Source organism: Stegodyphus dumicola, chromosome 7 (assembly GCF_044657685.1).
Source record: "Stegodyphus dumicola isolate Sdum_Otavi_A_Nest chromosome 7, ASM4465768v1".
Lineage (NCBI taxonomy): Eukaryota > Metazoa > Arthropoda > Arachnida > Araneae > Eresidae > Stegodyphus > Stegodyphus dumicola.
Genome location: NC_140774.1, coordinates 198,499,219 through 198,517,910, shown reverse-complemented (window position 1 = coordinate 198,517,910; position 18,692 = coordinate 198,499,219). Strand labels below are relative to the sequence as shown.

Here is an 18,692-nt window from a genome sequence, read left to right as displayed (position 1 = left end):
AATAAATTTGTTAAGAAATAAAATATTAATCTTATTATTACAAAATACAAATGCTATTGCATTCAAACATAAGTAAATTATTTTTAAGTTCTTATGTTAATGAGATGGAAATGCAATGATATATTTTATTGTAGAAAATTTTAAATTTATTATTTAATAATTATAGTTTAAAATCGAAGCTAATTTTAATATTCATCAAAGACAAGTATAGACAATAAAAAAGGAAAACACCTTGGTAGGGAAAAAAGTAAGTTTAGCATTACTTACTTCTGCAAGGAAATTTACCTCTTATTTGTTACAAAAAGGCACTTTAAACTAACTTTAATGTTTTTATTTATTTTTAAAAAAATAGAAATAAAAGAAAATAAGGACTGGAAATTGCTATTGTTGTCCCATCCAAACGTTTCCTTGTCTTGCTTTTCTTCATCAGATAATTTGAGAAGAATCCGAGCAAAATCAGCTGGTTGCACATGTTTTTTTTTTTTTTTTTTGCCATGAAAACCGAAATAAAATTTACAGAGCCAAATAAATTCAAATTAAAATAATACACGGCAATTAATAACACAAAGTTACAAAATATTAAAGAAAAAAATATTTTCTGAATTTTAAAACACAACCACGTGCGTGTCGTAACTTTTATGAAAAAGCTGCCACATAGCACAAAAGACCAGTTAAAAAAAAAGTCAAATGACTTCCTGTTGGCACATTCCATGATGTGGGGGAAGGGTAGAAAGGAGGAATAGAAATGACCTTCAGACGTCTTAGCTTCAATATGCTAAAAATTTGCAATAAAAACTGAATTTGTCGTAAATTTTCAGAATACGCGTGTGCTTGAAGGTTAAACAACATTTAAATTGTTGATAATTCTACAACTATTGCATGCAGATTAACTAAAGGCATGAAAACCTTAACTGGAAAATAAGAGCAACATAATTGTACTTTTGGTGTGGCTGATTGCAACCAAAGAGAAGGCACACAACTGCATGTTGTAGCAGCCCTATATACAAAATTTCAACATTCCGATGCTACTCGTTTTTGAGTTATGCGAGATACATATGTATATACGTACAGACGTCGCATAGAAAACTTCTGAATCCATCTTACATCCTTTCTGCAACCCATTTTGGGGAAAAGGGTCCTTTATTCTGTCCTTATGTGCAGATATCATGCAAAAACATTCTTAAATTGCATTCGATAGTGGTCAAAATGGATATTTTCGTTGAAATACGATACCTGAAAATTTTCGCGATTTCAGTTCTTCCTTTACTTTGTACAAGGATGTAAAAATTATAGTTGCTGGTTTTAGAACATAATTTCCCAATCGGGGGGGGGGATTCCTCTCTGGAGGCATTCCATAGTTTCAGGGGGATGCTTTTATTTATCCATTAAGCATTTAGTTTTAAGATTCTGAATATAAAATCTACAGTTATCAAGTTTTGGTATTTATCAGTATTTCCTATGCTGCTGCTTCTTTAATTTATAAAGCATTAGAAAAGAATCTAAAGTAAATGTATAAGCATTTTTCGAGTTTTCAAAAAGAGAAGGGAAATGACTGTCCATTAATATTAAAAGAGTGCATTATGGCAGTAAAGGTTGAGAATAATTGTTTTAGACGTTTAAAATTTCATTTAGAATGGAAGAATATTTTCATTGTAAAGGTGCATTCTGTAGTGAATTCTGTTCCAAATTTTGTATGAATCTTCAAATATTTCTGACTTAAGTAGTATGAACTTTTCTTCTGTGAATGGGCTTTTATTCTTATTATTTTACAGGTTTTAGGAAGAGTGAGACCAGCTCAAAAGTGAGGTACTATAATGAGAGTATAGAAGAGGCATAGTTCCTTTTGGAGACACAGGCTAAGAATATTGTGTAAACTGTGCTACTGGGTCCAATGGAGTTGAAATTAATTTTCTGAAATTAAAAAAAAAATAGTGGTTGCAATGTTTTAGTCACTTTATTTTTTTGTTCCTGAACAACTCATAAACCTGCCATTGGTGGTATATTATAGAGATGTTGCTTCGATATATATAGACATGAAAACTGATTACAGTAGCAAATTTGAATGTGTTATTCCAGGGACAATTGAATGTGACAATTTTGGAGTACAATTTCGAACCACGTAATCAGTATAATGCCTTCTGGCTCTAGTGCTGTGATTTCTGACTTTAAATGGATAGTTATAATTGTAGTAACTGAATAAATATTCTTTTTAAATGGAAGCATATGCAAGCAAGACTGAATAGTTAATAAATATTTGTTCAAGAAACTTTTTTTAAGATGTTGCCTCAAATGTGTTATGTATGAAGACACTTTTCCAGTTATTTATATAGCAGCCGCTCGATAATACCGACATTGTTACTACAGTCCTATTTGTGCAGATTTCAGACAGAAGCCAAGAGCTGAGTAAATTTGATGGCCAAATAAATCGCCTTTTTCAGAAATCTCCTATGCATGTTTAAAACCCTGCTTATCATTATAGGTAACTAAAAAAGAATCTACTCTTCAATGTAAGATTTTTGGAAGAATAAATTTCATTATATATATTTGCCTTACTGTATAATTCTTGGCGATTAACAAGTTCTGAAACGTAAGCTATTATATGTAAATGTGGAAGCAGTTTTTACTATATATCAGAAATCTTGCTTCTGAGCCATGTTATTTTTTCATATCGCTTTATTTCTGTGCTTACAGATTATCGAAATGTAAATCGGATGCAACAGTTAAATGTGCACACATTTCTTTCTATAAATTATTTAACATGAATTTAAAAAAAAAGAGAAAGCAAGCAAATGAGTGGTTGACTGTGCTGGCACAGACCTAATATTTTCATCATATTAAGTAAAGTTATTTATCAAATTAGCTTTAAAAATTTCAGTGTTTTTCATGCAACATGGATTTTAGATTGTTCTCGAGCTAGTGTTACTAAACTTTTGTGTTACAAATCTGAAGTCTGTATGTCTGAAATTGTTCTGAGTATTAATTCTTAAAATTAAAAAAGATATTATTGAATGCACTTTTTGAAGTTGATAGGAGTTTTATAAATTTTATTTGGAATTAATTATTATTATTTTTAGTTTTGCCTGAAACATGAATAAATTTCTTGGCTCTGTGCAATGGTTGTGATTATTTATTCAGTAAAAGCTTTATACTGTTATCATATATGTGTAAATAGGTTGAAGAATGAAAACAATTTTATCTATTAACAAATCATTATTTCAAGTGTATTTGATGTCGTAATTCTTAAAATTGCCTTGTTTCTACATTAATATCAAGTTCTGCTTAAAGCATATTTTAAAATGTAACAGCATTAGTTTTATCCACATAAATGTAAATCATCAAAAATTTCTTTGGAATCAAAAATATGAATGTGTGTTTTAGTTTTAAAAATGTTTATTCGTTTTTGTCAATTATTTTAAAGGGTATTTTTAAAACTGTGTAAAATAATAAATATATGAAATAATTATATTCAGCATTTTCATTAGATTGTTATGCCATATTTATTATGAATGTTAATATTTTATGTTTAAATTTTTTTAATTAAAGTACTTTATTACATTTTATTTGCTGGTAATTATACTGTTAAGTTGTCAGTGTGTTATAGTATTCCTGATGCCAAAGAAAGGTTTCATCCGAGTGACTATTCCTTTAAGTATTATAACAATAAAATATAAATAATTGTCCTCATTTTTATCCGAAAACTTTAAATTTTAATGTGTATATTGCATAATACTTTTCATTTTACTTCTTTATACAGCACTCTTCAAATGCCTTATTTTTTGGAAGGTGTATAACATTCATAAAACATTTATTAGTACCCCTTTATTTAGATTTTTTATTAAATAATGCTTTAAAAATAGAATTTAAAGTATTTCCTTTACTGTAGTTGCAGTAGTTAAATTATTTAAAATGTATTTGTATTGAAAGAAATATTTAATTTTCTAATGTTCTTTGATAATTAGGATGCAAAATATTGTATGACATTTTCTCCAGTTTTTTTCAGTTAGAGAGGAATAAGTATTTGAATTTTTTTAACCTCCCTCTTCATTAAATATTGTTTTTCATTTTTACATAAAATTATTAGACTAACAAAAGTGCTGATTGTTATTTTAATATCAATGATAAAATTCTTTAATGTATTTAATATTGTGCTGCATTGTTTTTTATTCAAAATATATAGAAGAATGTTTTTAAATTCAATGTATATTAAAATATAAAATCCTGTAGAGGAAATAAATGTTTATTTAAAAGGATAATGAAAAATTATATAAATATAAAATTTAGCTATTTAAAAAAATTATAAAATATTTTTATTTTAATTTGTTCCCCCTTTACACACACTGTATGAAACTTAAGTGGTTGTATTTAAGATTTTTGGCATTTTATTTGAATGTGTACACTTTTTTAAGTAAGTGAAATCACGACTGCAAATTAATGCTCATGCAAAACTTCTAACCTTTCATTATACTACAATAGAAATTATAACCATCTTGCCATTCTTCCATTTTATACCTATTACTTTGTTGTTTTTGTATATGAATTTAAAATATTTTAAAATGAGAAGTAATGCAATGTTGAGAAATAATTCTAGATATGCAGAACAATTATCATCAGGCAAAAAGGTAATATGAAATATGTTAGTTATTTTGACAAATCGAGGGGGAAAATTAATTTAATTCAGTCTTACTGTATAAGACAGAGAAATTGTAGTAATTAAAAAAGAATTTGATGTTACATGACTGACAAATTGCATTTACTTTTTCTATGTTTGTTTAATCAGCTTCATCTCCTAGTTATTCCCAAATATTTAACTTTTGTGATCACTTATTAATTTCAATAAATATATTATTTCGATGAAAATTAATATGCTTTTTTATGAAAGATATCAATACATTACTTTTGTATCAGCGTAACAACCTTAGATCAAACTTAGGCAATCATGAGTATAAAAGTTCAGTTTTAACAAGCAACATCATCTTCTTTTATATATGTTCGTTTTGTAGTATTTTAAGTTAAAACAGTTTTCATTGACAAATCATGATGTCTTTTATTTTGAACTCTATTTTAAAACAAGTACTTGCGAGATTTACCTAACTGCAGTAAAATTGTTGTAGGAATACAATATTTTGTCGTAAAAATCTCTAAAAGATAGCAACTGCTTGTTCTTAAAGCATTCATGTAAAATATCCAACAGAACAAAAGAAGCAAAATCCTGCTTATAAATAGGTTTAGGATTGATTTTCAGAATAAGACATACTTAAAACATGTAAAATAAATTACATAATGTTTTGTGATTAGAATTTGTCATTCTTTTTCTTTTGTGAAAAATCACCAAACTGTGTGAAGGTAGTTGTGCTAATATGCAAATACCATGTTACCTCCACTCCCCCCTAAAAAAAACAGCTTTTTTCTCAGCTTAATTTTTGAAAATTTATTTTGGCTTTATTTTCCTCTAGGTTTAAAAATCTGTTTAAGATATCTTGCAGTGTACTATGTATACAAAGCTAAAGGCTATAAATTCACTTTCTTATAAAATTTCAACCATTTTTTCCCTCATGGTTCTAAGTTTAAAAAAGATAAGAATGCTGCAATTAAAAACAAAACACTCCCCCCCCCCAAAAAAAAAAATTATAATGAAAAATTTGTATCAGGGCTTGCACATTATGAAAAGGTAGTTTGATGAACTCTGCACATGTCATTTTTATAAAATCAATAAATTATATTAAATTTTTCAGTTTTGGGTATATATTTAATTTCTTTTATTTTATTTCAAACATATAAATCTCAAGATTTTCGGTACTTTCTGATTTGGGTGTGCTAGGAGGTAGAAGTTGGAAAAGTTTTGTTTTCACTGTTAAAACACTACTGTATTTTAGACTTGTAATGTAAGCAATTTATAATTATGGTTTAGTGATTCTCTCAAGTAAAGTTTAATTGTAATGCTGTTGTATGTGATTTGGAAGCTGGGATGATTTACATTAGATCTGAAGGATATTAAATATTTGCTCAAGTTATGTGTATTTTGCTCAAAATGTAAATTCTAGGAATTTTCTGGTTTCAAAAACATTTTATAATGATGGTTAAAATGTTTGTGAAGAATTTGCATTAAAAATAAGTATCAGATATGTTCCTTTTTAATGCAAAACCCCCTTTATTGGGTTTATTTAATATCAGTGTTTCCTCTTTTGGTAGATCAAGAGTTGTATCAATTTTTCAGGAAAGAATGAATCTATTAAAATTAAATTTGTAGTTGGAACTCTTTTTTTTTTTTTTTTTTTTTTTTTTTTTATGTTTAATATGTAGTTTTATTATTTCAGTTTATAATTTTTTTTTTTTTCTATGTAGTTTTTTGCAGTTAAGTTTGTATTTTGTGAAAATCTTTTTTTTCCCTAACTTTTGTATGATCTGCACCTACCAAATCCTTATAATTTTGAAGGAGTCCGTATTTTCTCTGTGTAATCATCTTTTTTAATGTAACTTTCAAAACATTTCTTGAATTTTTCTTCATTTTTATTTTAAATGATTATGTAATGTTTATTTAAATCATTATGTATATTATACACACACCAATCTTGATTCTGCATTTTTTATGGTTTTAACTGTGTTATTTTTCAGTATTCTAAATTTATTAAAAGGATGAGATGCATATCTTATGAGATTAATAGAGGATGCATATCCTATAGGATTAATAGAGGAGGGCTATTAAAATTATAATTCATTTTTTTTTAAAACTAAGCACATGCAAAGCATTTATATTTGTTTTGAAAAACCAGGTTTTCAGACTCTTTGTCATACAGGTGTTGATATTTTAAAATATAACTCTCCTAACTAGATGCAAAAAACATTATGTATTGCTTCATGATATTGAGCATTTAAATCAGTTTTAAGTTCTAACCAGCATTATGTCGCTTTTATAGTCTTGGAAATATACTTTTACATAAATTGCAAAACATGGAAATATATCACTGCTTTCTTCTTTGATTAAATGACAGACTGGTTTATTATAAAATTTATTATGATTGCCCTGGTATTTATTTCTGTAGAATTTTTCATTTATTATAGCTTAATTAAAGCAATATAATCAAGTTATCAATAATTTGGAGTTAAATATATCGGAATAGCCGTCTGGGATAATTATCATTAGCCAAGACTGTGATTTCTCCCCTCTTTCAGAAGATAATTAAGAATTTAAAAAAAAAAAAAAAAAAAACTTTAAAGTACACTTCTGAATGTAAAGCAGTGAGTTGAAGGTTATTTCTAAAAATAAGTCAACGCAAATAGATATTTTTAAAATTAGTAAACTAAGTAAAGATTGAGAAGTTTTAATTTAGTTAATATGAAATACAATTGTTTTTGTTTCCCACTAAATAGTGATTAGAAGATAAACTTTATTACAAAATTAGGTAAACAGGTTATTTCTGTGGAATACAGTTTATTGCTTGCAGGAGGGGAAAAAAAAAAAGTTTTTGCAATTGAAACTTCTGGCAGTTTAAAGGGTTAAAAATATTCGTGCATGTTCCGAATTTATGAGCATGCATTAAAAAAGTCTGTTAGGTTAAACTGCATGCTACTATAGAAGAATTACGTACTTTTAATAAAAATTGGTAACATTTTTATATGGCTTTTATAACAGTTATGGCATGAATATAATGTATTTAAGCATATTAATTTATATTTTTATTGCTGCAGTTATACTACTGTGATAAAAAAATAGGAATCATTCTGTAGAACACAAGATTTCAATTTATAGGTCAATTTTTGTTATATCTCCTGCTGATTAAAATGCACTCATGCTAATGATTTTTCTAATCTTTAAAAACATGTCATCGTAACTTTTTTTTGGTGTGTGTATGTTATCTCTTTGCGACTTTGCAGCAGTTTTATTTTATTGCATCAATGGATAATTGTGGATGTAAGAAAAAGTTATATGATGCCCTGGTAATGAATACAGAGGTGTATTTGTTGAATTATTGGGCCAAAATTCACAAACAGGAGCATTGTTAGCTGATGCACTACTCTAATGTGAAATCTGTGAATTACTTTGCCACAATTTAGGTCATATTCTATGAATTGCTTCATGCAGGTACTGTAAAGCACTCCATTATTTTTTTGTCAACAAATTTGACCGGTTAATAGAAATTCTTGATGCACAGTACCACAAGGACCTTGACTTTTGGTAGGATCTTTTCAATTTTGCTTCACCTTTTGAATGCTATTCATTCAATTGTTGAGCTGTTTCTGTATAAAAAATGTAGAGCAATATTTCATTGCCAGTAATGTGTTTTGAGAAAGCATCTCCTGGGCTACTTGTATATGTTGTTTTTGGAATAGCTTGAATGGTCTTTCAAAATTACTTGTCAGGGTTTAAATAATGTAGAAACTTATTCAATAACATCCTTAATTATCAAATGAGAATCCATGTCAATCTGTGATTTGATAGATATTTTATTCATTAGTTGAAGTAAATGGTGTATCAGTATATGGTTAATTTTCAGTGAATTTTATTCTTTCTTGAAATATTGTATGCCATTCAGAAACTTTTGTTTTCGCTGATAGCCCAATAGTTTTTGCTTGAGAAATTCCATTGCAAATACAAAACTTAATCCACGTTCTTTGCTCTAATGTATTCAGCATTTTTAGAAATTACCAAAATTAAAATGCTTTACTCATTAATTATGAATTTATTTGCAATCATAGGAAATGAAGTAGAGACTATTGCTAGATGTTGGTAAGTCATAGCTTATGGAAAAAGCTTACGCATAAAATTTCTTGAGTATGCATATTTTAAATTTAGAATTGTCAGTACTTTTTTTAATCACAGTAAGACATAGCTTATTTCTAATATTATTTTATGCACATTTTTTATAAAAATAATGTAATTTTATAAATTAAATTGACTAGTTAGTTTTTTAGCCTTTTATCACTTACTCAGGTAAATCATATGCAAAACTGCATTCACAAGAAAAGCAGTTGTATATAATTTAAAACTTAAAAAGAAATTTTTTGTTAAATGCTAATGAAAATTATTAAATTTTAGGAAACTTTTAAAAGCCAGTTATATTTCTCAGCACAGAAATTAATGAATTAGTAGTATTTTAGGAACACCTGTCAAGTCTGGATTCTAAATGGATTCAGATTCAGTAAACCAGTTTCATTTCTGATTCTTTTTCAACGTGTCTTCTTTGCATAGATTATATTTAATGTCTAAAGGTAAATGCACCCTGGACAAATGAAATAAAATGATCTGTATGCATAAGGGATTGTTGTTCAGATTTGTACAAATAACCAGAACCTTCTTTCTTGAATTGGAGTTGCTTAATTGTTAATGAATTATTGGTTATTGAAATTAAAATTTTCTTTTGAATAAAAATTTCTTGCTCTTCTATTTATAATTGGAATGTTACTAATTAATCATTGACTTAGCTAAATTCTTGAATTACATGATAAATCTCATTTTAATAATTTTTATTTTATTCCTTAAAATAGTTTACTGGAATTTTATTTTTATTATATTTAATATATGAAATTTATAATCTTGTTAATTGTATTGAATAGATTTCATTCATGCATAAAAATGGCATTCTTTAAATATAACAGCAAATTAGAATTTGATTAAATTTAATATTGATTTAAAAAATCATCTGTATGCCAGAAATATTTTGTTTTATTTCATGTATTATTTTGATTAACAATGTTAAAAAATGTATTTAAAATAGAAATGTGAAAGTAAATCCAGCAGGCTTTATTATGAATTCAGAAATAGTGTTATTAATAATATTACTACATATTTCTGAATTCATTTAGTTTCCAGAACGAAATGAGTTTTGAGGTAATACTAGTCGTAGATGTATGATAATTAAAAAATTTTCAACGAATTATTATTTTTTAAGTTGGTTACTTTATTAATGTAGAAGTGAATACAGTTATCTTCCATTTTTGTAATGCAACTTTGATTTTTAATGCAAGTTTAGTATTTAGTATTTAGGATACCATTTCATTTATCTAACTTAAAGGAATCAAAATAATTTTAGTAGTCTGTCATAATTATAGTAGTTACAACTAGCTAAACATGCAAAATAAATATAACTATAGTTCTATAACTTTTTTATAGAAGTGTATATTAAGCTATGATATATTTCAAATTGGAAGGAGAAACGTAGCAGGTAAAATCTGAAATAAGGCTAAAAGCAACATATTAAAGTTACTTTTTGTGGGGAAGGGGTTATAATTTCAAATATAATATATTTGTCTTAAAATGGATACTGACTTTAGTACAAAGTTGAGCTTTAAGAATATCCCATGTTTAAATTTTAATAAAATAGTTAAAATAGATGTGAGAAAAATTATTCAGAACAAAATATCTACTTACATGTTTAACAGAAGTCTGCTGAATGTGGTATACAGGTTAAATTCTCTGAAAAGTTTTTCAAAGAATTGTTTATTACTTTTCATTCTGAAATTCCATAATATTCAATAGTAAAACTGTTTGAAACTGAATGTTCTTAAACTGTCAAAAATCATTTTCTATTAAAAATGTAATTCCAGAATAGTATTTTGTTACAATGTGTATAACCTTTTTTTAATAATGTTATTTATCATCCTTTTATTAAAAATATTTTCCTTTTAATTTCTTTACTGGTCTGTTTTTTTTTTTTTTTTAAATTTTTTTTTTAAATATTGCATTTAACGTTAAAATCCAATAGTTAACCTGTGATTAGATTGATTGGTAAAATAATGAACGTAGTAAATGTAAATTGTTAATATTTAGAAAAATGCTTCTGATGGTGATGAAAGTTTAATTAAAACAATTGTACACTCATATAAATTTATTGTTCTTAGTTTTCCAATTATATTTATTGGAAATAAATTCTGTTTACATTGGCAATTTTATAATACCTTTTTCTCGGAATAAAAGATTCAGAGTACTTTTTTTAAATAATAAAGTATTTTCTGGATTTTAAATGAGAAAGTTCTTAAAGAGTTGGATATCTATATTAGAAATTAAAGAAAATTAACGTGCTGGAATAGCAAAATATCGTGATTAATTAATAGTTATGATTGCTTCATTGTCATTGATTATTTGTTCTTATTTTATTTGTATAATTTGTTTAAGATGTCATGAAATCAGTTAACATTTTTAATGCTGAAAATATGGTACATTAACATATTCCTATATTTTGGTGTTCAATTTTTAATTTAATACTTAATTGCTAATCTCTTACCTTTAATTATGATTGTTTCAGTAACTGTTGAAATTAAAGCTAGTATTTTAACAAAAAAATCCACATTTGGTTTCAAGATTTATCTTTTAAATTATTTAGTATTGACTTTTAAGATCATTCATTACCTTTTACGTTTCATTGGAGGAAACTGAATTTTTTAACAATTTTTGTAGCAGAAAACAAAATATTTGAAATTATTTCTCAAGGTTACCTGTGATATGGAAAAGTTGTTCATAATTAGTAGCTGTTGAGTGGTGAATAAAATTAGATTTTCTAGAAAAATAAATTTATAATACTGTAACTTTTATTATAAAAAAATTATGTTTTACATTCCTCATAAATAGAGCTTATTATAAGCATAAACTTGATGTATACTTTGTGAGGTGGATTTTTTGAGTGTGAAACATTCACATAATTTTAAATGCAGATATTGTTAATATTTTAGATATATATATTATATATAAATGAATTTCTGTAATAAAAGAAAAATCTTAAATTCAATTCTAGAACAAGAAGAATCTTTGCTAAAATTTTTTTTTATATATACTTTTTAATTTCATAATATATTGATTGCACCTAATCTCTGTTTGTGTTTTATTTCTATCTAATATTTTGACTTTAGTAGGATATTTACTTTTCTGAGTACAAAAATCAAATTAAATGCATCATTGCTCTAATAGTTAATAGCCTAGCATATTCATGTTCATAATGTAATGCATATTTGTTGCATTTGAAGTGAACATTCCACTGCGAAAGCCACTATCTGATTATGGGTGGTCCTGCAGCCTATTTATATTGTTACAGATGTATGTTCATTAAAAAAAAAGGAAAGCTATTTATGCTGTTTGTGTTTTTTGCTTTGTAATTAAATTATTTTTTTACATGTTTTACAGCAATATTGAATGCTTGGTGGTGGTGGTGGTAATGGAGTTGAATTTGTTAAAAAGAAATTGAATTTGTTAAAAAACAAAAACACTAAACATAACACATTTTAACAAATATAAATATCAGAATATTTTTAATATTGTCATTTCACGTCAGGTGTTTTATAATGTATGTGAAGATCCTGAAATTTTAGCAATAAAATCATATGCATTATAATTTAATACTCATCACCGAGCAGATTTTAGGAAGAAAGCATGAATTTATTAAGTCTCAAATAAGATTTTATAAGATACAGTGCATCTAAATTTTATTGTTTTATACTGGATATAATATAATAGTGATATCTTAGTCTTTATAATGAATACAACCATTTTAATTTGGCTGAAATTATTTATTTCTCTGGAAACACGACATAAATTCAAATAGAATTAAAAGAGATTTGTTTTTAAATATTAAAAAAATTTCATATTCTACTTCTGAATGCTGTTTTCTATAAATATTTCTTTTTTGGTTAATTCGGGTAAATTTTAGCAGAGATTAGATACCTGAGTGAATCCAGGGAGGAAGTTAAATTTTCGTTGCTTTCATTTGCATGATCATTAGTTTTCATATCCACTGTTAAAGTCTAAGCAAATAATAGTTAAAGTTTGGTGTTAAGAATGTTTTGCATTTTAACAAGCTGTAGACACTAATACAGTCTTGTCTTATCTAACATTAGGAACTTTTCATTTGCCTCTTCCTCAGAAGATGAAAAAGTAAATTGTCAGTTTTCCTAGCCATATCAGCTGCTTTGTTATCTGAAGAGGACAGTTTTGAAAGTTTACAGTAATGGTCAAACTTTCTTTTGTAAAAAAGATTTTAATCATTTTAACAAGGTAAGCCTTCCAACTTTGAACTCTCAATTTTTCTGAAAATATATATATATGAATCTACTCATCTAGATTTACAAAACAGTAAAAGAACTGGCTGCTAATATTTTATAAATGAAGAGTGAAAGTTTTATGAAAACGCTTATCTATATACGACATGACTTCCTTATACAGAATATTAAATTATACGCATTTTTTCTTGCACTTCATTTAAACTTATTTCCTCGAATTTCATTAGAGATATATTTTTCATTCAATTAATTCAGTTCTCACTTCGTGGTAAGGCAAAAATATATAAAAACTCAAAATATTTTAATTTAAATTTGAAAGAGATAGAAAAATATAAAATATCCAGTACAGTTAAAACAATTTTTACAATTAAAATTAGCATTTCTGTGCAAAAACAAGCAATTTGGCCAGCAGGCAGATTTTTCAGTGCACAAAACTAAAAGTTTGCTTTTGGTCCCACTCTGCAAAAAGATAGTGAAGGTGCAGAAATTCACTGTTCTGCTAAGTTTCAAATGTAAACAAATATGGCTACTATGGTAAAATTAGGCTTAGCCTCACTTAAACAACTTTTAAATTGTTGACAATTTTACAAATATTGCATGCAGATTAACTAAAGACATAAAAACCTTAACCGGAAGAGAACAACAACATAATTCAATCATTTTTAAACCCAAAAATACACAATTTACTAACATATAAGAATAAAAAAAACTTAGCTTACCGAGATGAGTAACAGAATGGGTATATATATACACTTTTGGTGTGGCCGATTGCAACCAAAAAGGAAAGTGCACAGCTACATGTTATAGCAATCCTGTATACAAAATTTCAACATTCTGAGGCTACTTGTTTTTGAGTTATGCGAGATATATATGTATGTATAGATGCCATGAAAAAATATCTTCTGAATCCGTTTTAAAATTTGTTTTTGAAAAAGAGTCCTTTATTCTATTCTTACATACAGATGTCGCACAAAAACATCATTAAATTACCTTTGATAGCGGTCAAAATTAATATTTTCGTTGAAATATGGTACCCGGAATTTTTCGTGATTAAAGCACTTCCTTTACTTCGCAGAAGGACGTAAAAATGAGATTTGGCAACATACAGAATTTTCAAAAATGTTTTTAATTTAGACATTTGTCAAGGCACTTTATATTTTGGACTTTTTTTTGTCTTACATTAGGCCAGAAAGTTCCTCCCCCCCTTTTCTGCTTACAATTCCATACTATATGCTATGGTTTCCTTCTTCCCAGATTCAACATCTGTGAATTCATTTTCAGAATTGATGAGGCAAAGATTTTTTTTTCTATTACATATTCATCTATGATTTTCCTTGGACTTCAGACTTTCAGAAATTAGATTTTTCATTTAAATATCTTGTGTAAAAGTCTGTTAATTTCAAATGTCTCACTGTATAATTTTAAACACTATCTAAATCACGTTGTATGTATTTATAAAGACTAAAATTCTAATTCAGTGTCTCGTCATTTTTAAATTTTGGTAATCAATTTGGTATCAATTACAATTTTTCATTTAACACAAAATTATCCCAAGCTATTTCCATGCAATATGCTGCCAAAAATTAAATGAGTATAGACAAAAAGTAAGAATTTTAGAACCATTTCCACAAAGACCCAAAAGAAGTGAAATTCAAAACCAGTTATATTTAAAATTCCCTATTAAATATGCAAAATTAACCTAAAACAGAAGATTTAAAGAAATGTGAAGAACTAAAACCCCCAAAATACAAAAAATAAATACAAACAAAGGAAGAAGAATGCAGTGGAATATAATATTAACACTATCAAGAAGTACATCAGACTCAACTGAACCCCCCTCTCTACTGAATGAAAAGCACTGCGTTTTTGTTATCCAAAATTAGCTGATGAACTATTCTAAATTATTTAATTATAACAATTCACCCGAAAATTCTGAATTCCTCCCTGATGCAGTGCTAGAATTCCAATGTCAAATCAAGCAAAAGAATTTAATTAGATACTTTATACTGAATTTAAAATTTAAATCAAATAGAAATGCAAGAATTCAAATACAAAAATACTAATAAATTAACCGGGAACATGAATTTAAAACTTACTCACAGGATGAAGGGGTAATCTGCTAAAGAAAAATACTAAACACATCCAAAATGAAAAAAATCCCAAAGTTGAATAAAGTAATTAAGTACAATTTTTTAGACTAAGATTAAAATTTAAATTTAAATGTAGAAGAAATTAAGAGAACACTGTAATCACGCTACAAGTTTTGAAACAAAGAACAGAAACGTTAGATTAAAAGTGGGTGCTTAGTGGTGCCAGTTTGGAATCACTAGCAAAACAAATTGAGGATGGTGAGTTGAAAATCTCTGTGATGGTGCATTAAATGCACTAGAATATACTAGGTCCTCTGTTAATAGAAGGAAAGCGAAGAAAAATATATTAAAAATCCTTCTTTTATACTTCTCTATTTGAGCTTTCAGATAAAAAATTAATATATACAAATTTTGCATATTTATAGCAAATTCAGAAATTTATTGGTTTTAATTTTACTTCTTTTGGGTCTATGTGGAATTTGGTTTTAAATTTCTTACTTTTTGAATATATGTGTGTGTATGTAATAAAAATAGATTTAGAGGTACTTCTTTGATGTAGGAATACTGAGACATAGAAATACAGATGGCATATTGAAGAGGAAATATTCTGATTGCATAGAATGCTAAAAAGTTGAATTTACAGTAACTAAGAAATTTGGTAGTCGAGGCGGATCAAATTTCATTTTTATTTAAATTGACATTTGTGGCTACAATTCACATGGCACTCCAATCGTGCCCATTTTCAGAAAATTTACATTGATACTCTTGCAATAGAAAGAAAGTATAGTGAAATAGCTTCCAAGCAGTACAGAGGGTGAGGTTAAAATGTACAATTTGGAGGCTCACCAAGAGAAGGTTTTGGTTTAGCTTACTAAGGTTTCAATTCTCAAAAAGCTACTTCATCAGCTTTAGACGAGCCACGTGATGTAGATAAATCTAGAAATGGCGAAATTCAAAAAAGTTGCTTCTACTTTTAGAATACAGAGAGAAAATACCCAAATTAAAAGTGAGTAGTTAAGAGGCTATTATTAAATTAAATTTTAAAGCTGATTTACATATTATATGTGTAATAAAAACAAACTTAGAAGTAATGACCAGCACAAATTTTGATGGCGTAGAAGTGTTGATCCATAATGAATAGGAAATTAGAGGCAAAGGCAGATTAAATCTTTTTTTTTTTTTAGCAAACGTGTTGCAGCCACAAACAAGTTGGCACATCTTAATCCCTTGCCTGTGGAAAGTATTTGAGAAAAAGTGCCAAAAATGAAAATTTTTTTCTCTTTAATTTTATTCATTAACATCATCAAAATGTTAGAAATAGATTATTAAAAAACTTAAATGAAATAACTACTATATTCAATTTTTCACATATATGGGAAATGTTAATGGATTGCAGCAATTTTGTGCTCAAATTATACCAAAATAAATCAAATGATATAATTTTCAAGATAAATATAATAAACTAACACAGCAATATTATTTATATCAACTTGTCATGAATTTCATGTCCCTCAGACTTTTTCACAAATGGGCCAAATTTTATGCAGATTTGCATAAGGGTGTGTTTCAAGGTCAACTGTATACAAAATGTGAGTATTTTCTTATAATTTGAAATCTGTTGTAGGACATAGCTTTGCGAAAGAATGGAGTTTCAAGATATGTCTTTTTTGACATCCGGCTTCTGAATAATACCCTGTAAAACATGGAGCAACAGAAATATTTTCATTTCATGATCACCTACATTTTTTATCAGCTTTTTGGCTTCATATGTTGGTTTTCAATGCATTGCTGAGTATAATATCTATTAGTCTGTTCTGTAATGGTGTGAATCAAATTGTCATCACAGAATAGTTCAAAATATTGTTTTTGAGTAAAACTAGAAGTGCCAATTGTTGCACCCACTTGTGGTTCAGGCGGCTGGAGGAAGGTTATTCAAACGTAGCAGCATCCAGGTTCGGCATGAAAGAGTTTCACTTTTGTCATCACCTTCAGAATAGTGATGCTCTTTTTTTTGAAATGCTGGTATCTGAGCATGAAGAGCTTAACAAATATTTTTCATCATCTGATTCCGACATTGCGAACATAATGTGGTTTGAATGAAATTAGGGAAGAAATGCAAGATTGCAAAAATCCGATGAATGGCGCAAAACTGTTGAACATTTCGCGGAAAAGTATCGCGATCTATTATTGGTAAAATGCATATTATGCATTGGATGAACCGAGTTTGGGCTTCGAGTTCGGGCATTCCAAAATTGGCACATTTGCGTCACAGGCAAGGGGTTAATTGTGCCTATTTCAAAATACTTATATATTAGATAATTTTGTAAGTAAGAAGGGAGGAACGGACAGACTAGGCCAAAGCTTAGAAAGCAAGTGCGTTATGTTCAGGGTGAAATCTTAATTTAGACTGAGTTAGTTTTGGTTCCCAATGCATTTTGATTACTGTAGTGTAGCTTATATTACTGTAAAATTACTATTGGCTGCTCGAGTTTTAGTTCCATTTACATCACCAGAATTATGTAAGAGTCATATGACATGGATTAATCTAGAAATGACGCAGTGCAGAAGAGGTTAATATTTTTAGAATTGAGAAGGGAAATTTACATTGCTAATTTAATCTTTTGCATATTCTTTATTTTTCTTACATATACAAAATATCAACAGCAGTGAGTATTTAATGAAAAGTAGATACATATGAAATGATACATGTAAAATGAAGCATAAATAATCTGATAATTTGAACTTAATTTGATAGACTTTGCAGTTTGATTCAAAGGACAGACTGCAATCTTTGGGCAGCTGGAATATTTTCTTGATCCAAGGCTTTAGGATAAAAAGAATTCTTAAGCTGGAAAAGTCTCTGCAGCAAGTTTGCCTTTGGTTGCTTATTTTATTTCATCTCTTCTATAGCAGTTTAGGTGTTAAGGTTGACTCAATAGCTTTCTTTCTGAAAACATGCAATCCATTACATTCTTTTTCCCAAATAGGCTTAAACTTTCAGAACAGTTTTACTGAAAAGCTGAGGAAATGTTTTTGAAACACACAACTGAAATTGTTGGAAATAAAACTATACACAAATACATAGTAATGCGTTTCTCATTAAGAAGTAAGACTGCTAAATCGGGGAGAATGGGAAATTTAAAATACATGGTGTTTGAATATTGTTTTGGAGATTTAACGAAATTTTAAATTTTTGCAGAGAAGCTCATTATTGACGATAAAATTCACCAGAAATTTTGCGAATGGCGATCGAAATTCCCGAGGATTTATTTTGGTTTCTTGTTTTAGAATATTAGTGGCTTATTCTTTTATTTTACATTTCTTTAAGTAAATTTATATATATATATAGAAAAACTAAGAGTTCAAGGTGAAGGGCCTTCCTTGTATTAGATTTAGATTTTGTTGTCGAATTATGAATTTTGCATAGGAATGCAGAAATACAGATGGCATTAATGGTACATAATTTAATTCTGTATTAATTTCACTAGGATTCATTTACAGAAGGTTATCAAATTTGGTTCTCAGTCAGTTTACTTGTTGGTTCCATTATTAATTTACAGGGAAAACTGTCTTGAAATATGAAATTTAGGAAAATATTAGAAATTTAAAAAGAGAATA

At 27.5% G+C, this 18,692-nt stretch overlaps 1 protein-coding gene across 1 annotated transcript in view; it reads left to right on the top strand.

The window, feature by feature from the left end:
- LOC118191732 (uncharacterized) overlaps positions 1–12,054 on the top strand; it is a 69,611-nt gene extending 57,557 nt beyond the window's left edge. The window contains exon 6 of the mRNA XM_035362572.2: positions 1,773–12,054. Coding sequence (XP_035218463.1) covers positions 1,773–1,837 — 65 coding nt within the window. The 3' untranslated portion in view covers positions 1,838–12,054. The remainder of the gene's footprint in view (positions 1–1,772) is intronic.
- Positions 12,055–18,692: the final 6,638 nt, after the last annotated feature.